The sequence below is a fragment of the Nestor notabilis genome, unplaced genomic scaffold, assembly GCF_000696875.1.
Source record: "Nestor notabilis isolate BGI_N333 unplaced genomic scaffold, ASM69687v1 scaffold27149, whole genome shotgun sequence".
Taxonomy (NCBI): domain Eukaryota; kingdom Metazoa; phylum Chordata; class Aves; order Psittaciformes; family Psittacidae; genus Nestor; species Nestor notabilis.
Window position 1 is genome coordinate 15,124 of NW_009944678.1, and position 8,156 is coordinate 23,279.

The following is an 8,156-nucleotide window of genomic DNA, read 5'->3' on the forward strand; positions in this document are numbered from 1 at the left end:
TCGTGTTGATGCCGGTCCCTCTTTTCCCGTCCCTTGTTCCCTGGGAGCAGAGACCAGCCCCCTCCTGGCTCCATCCTCCTGTCAGGCAGTTGCAGAGAGCGATAAGGTCCCCCTGAGCCTTCTCTTCTCCACACTAAACCCCCCAGGTCCCTCAGCCCTTCCTCATCACACTTGTGCTCCAGGCCCTGCTCCAGCTCCGGTGCCCTTCTCTGGACCCAAGAGCCTGTCTGCACCCTGCTGCTCACAGATGAAGTCAGAGCCAAACAACAAAGCACGTCCAACACTCCAAACTTGTTGGGTTTGGATTTCTCTTGCTGTCTGCTGAAGTCAGAGGGAGCAGCAGGAGATCAAAGAGCCACAGAGTGCAATGTTTATTAACCACAACTCAATTATGAGATGAAAACAAAGGGCTCTGCTCTTTCTCTTCTTGCTCTCCTCACAACCCAGCTGCAGCCTTCCAGCTATTCCCTGCTGCGTGTTGCAGGGCAGGGCTGAGGGAGTGCTGATTTGGCTATCTGGCTCTGCTCAAAGGCCTCCCTCCTCATTCCAGCACTCCAATCTCCCATTCGTAACTGTTCTCAACGCCTCTCCCCAGGCTGCCACCTCCTTTCTGCCTTCCCTACAGTTTCACATACTTTCCCCCCCAAGCCACAGCAGCCAAACAGGACTTTCCTCATGAGCAGGCCAAGAACGAACCCACGACCCTGGCACACACAAAGGATGTTTTCAATTTTGCTTTCACTCCCTGACATTTACATGGAGGCAGAAAGTGCCTCCTGGCCCGAGACTCTCATTCAGGGAGAGTTTGGACTCCAGAGGTCACAGTCTGCTCACAAAGATGCCCTAAAGGCTTGTCATGAAGTGGAAGGGATCCTTCCCAGCTCCCAGCCCCTCACACGTGGCACTGCTGCCTGTTTGCCACTGGCTTCCTCAGCTCCCTCTGAAGCATCTCAGCCTCCAAGTGCAGACTAGTCCCAGCAGGCTCTTACTGGTGCCTCTTCTCCCCTGCCCCGCTCACCACCTCCCTCTGTAACCACTTCAAGGCACATATTCTAATTAAACTGGCTTATTGTCTTCTCCACTAGGATTTCTCCCCCAAAACAGTAACCCAAAGTTTCTCTCTTTGCAGTGAGACTTTCAGAAGTGTCCAAGGCCAGGTTGGACACAGGGGCTTGGAGCAACCTGCTCTAGTGGAAGGTGTCCCTGCCCGGGGCAGGGGTTGGAGCTGGAGGAGCTTTAAGGTCCCTTCCAACACAAACCAGGCTGGGATTCTCTGATTCTATGGAAACATGAATGATTTATCAGCTGCAACCTCCCCCTCAAGGCACCAGCTGTGAGCAACACTCAGGACTGAATTGCACACAGTTGGAAGTATAAGTGTGTTTTGGGGAAGTATTTCTACATGTTCATGCTTCCCTGAGCTGCTGCTGCGGGATAAAGAGCAGCACAGACCTGGTCTGAGCCACTACAGCCACTGTAACATATGGGAATGAGAGGGGAGCTTGACTGATACTGCCAAGGTCACAACTGATGTTTGGCTGAGGAGGATGGGAAGAAGATCCACGTCTCTGGTCCCAGACCAGTGATGCAAGATACTTGGTTGATGGTGGTTTTGGTGGACAGCACGACAAACACCATGTGGAGTGGGGTCACTCAACCACACACCCCATTAGCTCACTACATGGAACCATGGAATCAACCAGGTTAGAAAAGACCTTCAAGCGCATCCAGTCCAACCATTCCCAGCAGTGCCAAGGCCACCACTAACCCCTGGCACTGAGGGACTTGTCTACCCGGGGTGTGAACACTTGCAGGGACGGTAACTCCAGCCCTGCCCTGGGCAGCCTGTTCCAATGCCTGAGCACCCTCTGGGCAAGGAATTGTTCCTCAGCTCCAGCTAAACCTGCCCTGGGGCAGCTTGAGGCCATTTCCTCTTGTCCCATCCCTTGTTCCCTGGGAGCAGAGCCCAGCCCCCTCCTGGCTCCATCCTCCTGTCAGGCAGTAGCAGAATGCACGAAGCATTTCTGAGTGCAGGAGGTATAAATAACAGAAGCCCAGAGCTGATGAAGTGCTGTCTTACCCAGTCTATGGGCTGTTAGAGCAGTGGTGTCTGCTAACTCCAACACAGAGAGATGCTGCAGATTAGACTCCCTGGAGAAGAAAAAAAAGCCATCAGTGAAGAGACAACAAAACGCCTCCTGCTTTAATTGTGCTCATTGTTCAACTCGGATGACTCCTACTGCTGGAAAAGGCAACAGCCCCAGAACAGCGAGACCTCACATGGCACAATGAGCACAAGGCAAAGAGTCAGCTCAACACACAGCAGGAGCAAAACCACCCTCCCCAGCACAACCTGACTCCCCGAGCGATACTCCCACAGCAACCACCAGCTTTTCATATCAGGAAGGGCATTTCAGGTGGGTTTAGCACGAATCTACAATCAAAGGCAGAACGGGCAGGGCAGAGACTTACAGGGTGTCCACAGGGACGTCGGAGGCCAGGCACTGGCTTGCCCACCTGATCAGGTAGTAGGAGAGCAGCAGGGGAGAGGTGCGGTGCAGCAGGTCCTGCTGGGACTGGAACAGTTGTCCCCCTCCCAAAACCATCTGCAAGCAAAGCACAAGGGCTGGAACACCAAAAGCAATGGCAGGATAATGGCAGTCATTGAGGTTTGGGTTTGTCTCTCCTGCAAACACCGAGGTGGTTCACAGCCCAGTAGGTAACAAAACCACTCAGGAGACCAGCGGCGTCTTGTTTGTGCCAGAATAACCCAGTCACAAATTCCAGTGTCAAATCATAGAATCATGGAATCGTTTGTGTTGGAGGGGACCTTAAAGCTCCTCCAGCTCCAACCCCTGCCCTGGGCAGGGACACCTTCCACTAGAGCAGGTTGCTCCAAGCCCCTGTGTCCAACCTGCCCTTGGACACTGCCAGGGATGGGGCAGCCACAGCTTCTCTGGGCACCCTGTGCCAGCGCCTCAGCACCCTCCCAGGGAAGAGCTTCTGCCTTATCTCCAACCTATATCTCCCCTGTTTAAGTTTACACCAATTCCCCCTTGTCCTATCACTGCAGTCCCTGATGAAGAATCCCTCTCCAGCATCCAAGTGTCCAGTGTCACCTTGGACCAAGGGGTGAATTAACTATTCTGGTGGCCCAAACCCCGAAGGGAAAGGTGAACAAGCAAAGCTGTGTGTGCACAAGTGCTTCTCCAGCCTGCAAACACCAAAGAAAGGTGTAACCACATCACCAAGAACAAAACCACTTTGCTGCAGAGACCACACAGGGCCCAGTCCTCCTGCCCCAGTGTTGCATCCCCACAGGCTCCAGCCAAAGAGAAACAGTTCAGGCTTGTGAAGGACATGAGTATGTCAAGGTGGCAAAACAGCAGCTCCTGAGTGAGCAAGCAGCAGGTCACATGTGGTCTGTGAGAGCCTGGCTCCAGAAGGGCACCTTGCAACAGCTTTAAATGCTGCCAGAGCAACCTTATCCCAAACCATTCTATGTCCAGACCATACTATGATTCCATTCTATGGTTTTCCAGTGCCTAAATGGGCTCCAAGAAACCTGGAGAGGGGCTTTGGACAAGGGCCTGGAGGGACAGGACAAGGGCAATGGCTTGAACCTGCCAGAGGGGAGACTGAGATGAGCTCTTGGGCAGAAGCTCTTCCCTGTGAGGGTGCTGAGGCGCTGGCACAGGGTGCCCAGAGAAGCTGTGGCTGCCCCATCCCTGGCAGTGTTCAAGGCCAGGTTGGACACAGGGGCTTGGAGCAACCTGCTCTAGTGGAAGGTGTCCCTGCCCGTGGCAGGGGTTGGGACTTGGAGGAACTTTAAGGTCCCTCCTCACACAAACCAGTCTGTGACTCTATGATGATTATCCAGGAGGAAGGAGATTTCTTTTCAACCAAGCAGCTCCTGCAGTAGTGTTTCCAAGGTAAATAGTATTAGTTTAAACAACACTCCCTTTTGTCTGGGGACTCGTTCCACATCCCTGCGTCCACCCAAACCCTCAGCACCTTCCCTCAGATGGCCACATGCCCAACAGGATGGACCCAGCCCATTCCACGACCATAAACTCAGCTACCATCACAGTGGCTGTTTGCACTGACTGGAACAGCCTCAGAGAGGCCAAAACCACGGCCTGTGGGTAAACACTGGTGCCATGACACGGTCATCGTGTGCGCGCTGGCGTGGGAATGGGGAAGAGATGGAGAACTGTACGTGCTCAGGCAACGCTGTCGCAGATGGGAGGCTGGAAACAATGCCTTTCTCCCACAAAAAGAGGTTTAATTCCTGCTTTCTGGATGCTCAGCATGGAAAGAGCGAGCTGGGGTGTGAGCTTTGCTTAGGATGACAAAAGCCAACAGGGCTTGCCCAAGCCTGGGGCTAGTTCAACCAGTGCTTTGTGGGAAGAGACAGAGCTCCGAGCCTGGCACCAGCAGAACCCAGATCCCCGAGTTCAAAGAGAGCACAGCAGTAGCTCCAAGGGCTGTACTCACAGGATCTCCAAGGCGAAGGAGCAGCTGCTGGAGGACCAACAGGTCCCGACAGATCAGGAAGCGGATGGTGGCGACCTTACACACCCCCCAGCAAACCACGCTGCCAGCGGTAGCGCTCCCGTAGAGCTGGGTGAGGTTCAGGCGCATACTTAGGTGATGAGCTGGAAGATAAAACCACCCAGATAAAGGGCAGGAACTAGACCAACAAGAACACTTGCTGGAGCTGCTGCTTGCCCAGCCTGGATGTGCTGCTGAGGAGCTTTCACCTCTTTCCATGTCAGCGTCCGTCTCGTAGTCCATTTCTCGGATGAGCACTCCGATGGCATGGATGGGGTTTCTGATCTCCTGCAGTTTGCTGTGGATATCTTCCATCACATTCTCCCTACAAAGTGAGGATCATCAGCATCAACGTGAGATTTAAGCTCAAGAAGGCTCCCTTTCCTCCTTGGGTTGTATGAGATCAGCCTGGACATTCTTGATGGGAAACCTCTTCTGGCTTGGAGTTTTATTACAGCGCCTGCAGGGACTGGTCTATTTATTCCACTCCCCCAGGCTACCAGGAAATAGCAGGCAGATAGCTGGCATTCCACAGGGGAATGATTCCAGGAGGTTAGCACAGTAACCACACCGCTTGACCAAGGCTCTGACCTCTACCTAGTGTCTGCAGGCACTTGCTTTCCACACTACAATAATCACCTAACAGGAACTTGTTCCTCTTTATCTCACCTGAGAACCACCAGCATTTATTTCCTAGAGGGCTCCAGGCAATAGCAAGGGGGTTCTAGAGGGAAGACCCCACTAATGCCACCAATACCCACACTCCCCATCTCTGAGGGGACCTGGGAAAGTCCCTTCTTGCACAGGGAAAGCCCACACAGCTCCAATGAGCTTTGATGCCGATGGAAGATGGCTCCAAGGCAATCCCTGCTCAGGCATCCTGGTGTCCCCGCAGGGGAGCTTCTGCAAAAGCATCTCCTTACGTGTCATTAGCTATCAAGTCCTCCAGGATCTGCTCTGCAGCCTTTTCTGGAGGCTGGAGGCGGGAGCAAGCCATTTCCATGAGGAAAGCCATTTCCATGGAAATTGATTCTCCGATCAGGCGAAGGCACTGGACAAGACAGACAACATCACGAGACATCTCCAAATCTGTAATGAAAGAATCTAACTGTATATTTACAAGAGATTTCAAAGGGAAGGTGGGAGGACCATCAAAAACCAGTTAGTTCAGCTCCCAGCAGCAGATTGGTCTCAGTCCCACACGCTAAAATGACCCTTCCCTAACTACGAGGCCAAATTAAAGCTTAGGAGTTAACAAGGGAAAGATTTGAGCTTTATTATTTGGAAAGTAGAAGCCAGTGATGCAACAATAAAGCAATGAAATTCCCTCCAAGGGATTTTCTGCCCAGCCACAGGTTGAAAGGAAATCATTAGTGCAGTGTAAGAGCAAAAACCAGCCCGGAGCAAAGAGCTCAGCTTCGCTCTGCCACGCAGAGCACACTAATAACAGCAGCTCCCTACTTGCTGCAACAGCCCAGGGAGGATTTTTGCCTTCTTAGAGGGGAGCTGAAAGCTCGGCCCAGTGCAAATCCCCATTTTGCAGTGCAGTCCTTCATCCATGTGTTTTTACAATCACATTTGGGGAGCAGTTTGAAGCAGACAAAGCAGGGACTCTGAGCCTCCCAACGCCAGCCCAGGCCAGCTGCCCTTCCCTCAGGCCCAAAATAGCTCGAGCAAAGGGATGACAACTCCTCTTAGAAAAGGCACTCGAGCATGAAAGTGGAGCTTAGGTAACATTTTCCATTGCTTTTTTCCTGGTGAAACGTCATTCCCAGGCCAGCAAAACACAGAGGGCACCGTGGTCACAATATTAACAGCAGGGTTTGCACGCTCTGGTATTGACTTCCCAGAGAGAAGAAACGGGGACAATTCCTCTCCAGAGCTTGCACAGGAACCTGATATAAAACACTGAACCCAGGGCCAGGTTGGACACAGGGGCTTGGAGCAACCTGCTCTAGTGGAAGGTGTCCCTGCCCGTGGCAGGGGGTTGGAACTGGGTGATCTTAAGGGCCCTCCAACCCAACCCATTCCCTAATTCTATGAAAAACTAAGTTTGCAGCACTGGGTGTTGAGCCCAGGGTGCTCAGAGGATCACAGGTTTCCTCCTCATCTGTAGTGTCTGAGTTTACTCCATCACCAAGACACACAGATTGGGGAATATCACAGAAGAGAACTGCTTGCATTGAGTCCCAGTAGGTCTTACAGCTCCTGGTGGGGATGGCAAAGCTGCCAAGCACCCAAATGAGTTAAGGTGAAGCAGGGTTCATGTTCTGCCCCACAGAGAGGCAGCATGAAGAGGGCACCAGTTAACCACAGCCTACACAGGTACCTTAGAAAGCTACAAGGGCAAAGGATCCACCAATGCATGTCCTTGTCACCCAGCAACAAGCAGCCTGGAACCTAAGATTAATCAGTTTTGAAGTGTCTGCAGTGAGTCACAGCAGCTCTGCAGCCTTGACATCATTTTCTATGTCCTGCTGTGAGCACGGTGGCTTCACAAAATAAAGCTCCCTCCAAATGCCAAAATAAGAGAACTATCTCCATGTAGACAACTATGGAGTCTTCAAGGGACTCCTATGGAAGCTCCTTCATCCCTCTGCCTAGAGCTTCCCGGGTGTGCTTCCAACAGTGAAAAGCTCCAGGTCTCCCCACTCACCATCAAAGATGGCAGCATCGTCCTCAGTCAGGAGGTGCTCATTAGAGAGGAGATAGAGATGGTCCACCAAGGAGCAGGGCACGAGGAAAGACAGGGAGCCCTAGAAAGGTGAGGAGAAAGTGCTTCTTGTTGCTCCCCAAGCGCCCAGCTCAGCCAGATCCCCTCTGTGGCCATCACAGCTTCAAGGTGGCCACAGCAGCCCAAGAGCCACCACCCAGCCTCACCTTCTTGAGCAGGCACACCATGCCCGTGTAGGACCAAGGGCCTCGAGAGAGCTTCTTGGTACTGAAGGCAACAAGCATAGAACTTGGACCAGAACTCCACCTGCAGCTGCCAGAACTCCTCCAGTGAGCACTCGTACTCTGTCACACTGCCCTGGAACTAACAGGACACAGAGTGAGACTTCAGGTGAATACAGACAGAGAACAAGGGACAGAAAGAGTGGTGTTCAAGCTGCTGTGTTGGTGGTCTGGTCTGTCACGACCAGTGCCACATCCTCACGTGGTTAAGGTTTAGAAACAGCAGTTACAGTTCTCTTCCTTGTCAAAATACAGGTATTTCCCTAACAGCAGTGAACCACAGAGCAAACAGCAAAGGGAACAAAGCCCACAGGAACCATTTCTTCACAAGCTTAGTTAAAGTGGTGTTCCTCAGGGGTTGCTACTGAGACTGGTGCTGTTAAACACCTTTGTTGGAGACACAGACAGTGGCTTTGAGTGATGCTTCAGTGAGTTTGCTGGTAACACCAAGCTGTGTGGTGTGGTTGACAGGCTGGAGAGAAGGGATGGGGGTTCCAGAGGGACCTGGAGAGGTTGGATCAAGTGAACCTCATGGAGTTCAACAAGGCCCATGGGTAAAGGTCCTGCCCCTGGGTCAGTGCATCCCAAGCACAAATAAAGGCTGGGAGAGACTGCGTGGACCAGCCCTGAGGAGAAGGACTTGGGGT

The 8,156-nt window shown here is 52.6% G+C and overlaps 1 protein-coding gene across 1 annotated transcript in view; it reads right to left on the reverse strand.

The window, feature by feature from the left end:
- Positions 1–7,591, reverse strand: part of NUP160 (nucleoporin 160kDa) — a gene marked incomplete at both ends in the record, with an annotated part of 19,675 nt that extends 12,084 nt beyond the window's left edge. Inside the window, 8 exon segments of the mRNA XM_010022526.1 lie at positions 2,081–2,151; positions 2,473–2,606; positions 4,498–4,669; positions 4,763–4,879; positions 5,478–5,643; positions 7,211–7,310; positions 7,435–7,459; positions 7,461–7,591. Coding sequence (XP_010020828.1) covers positions 2,081–2,151; positions 2,473–2,606; positions 4,498–4,669; positions 4,763–4,879; positions 5,478–5,643; positions 7,211–7,310; positions 7,435–7,459; positions 7,461–7,591 — 916 coding nt within the window.
- Between the last annotated feature and the right edge of the window lie 565 nt (positions 7,592–8,156).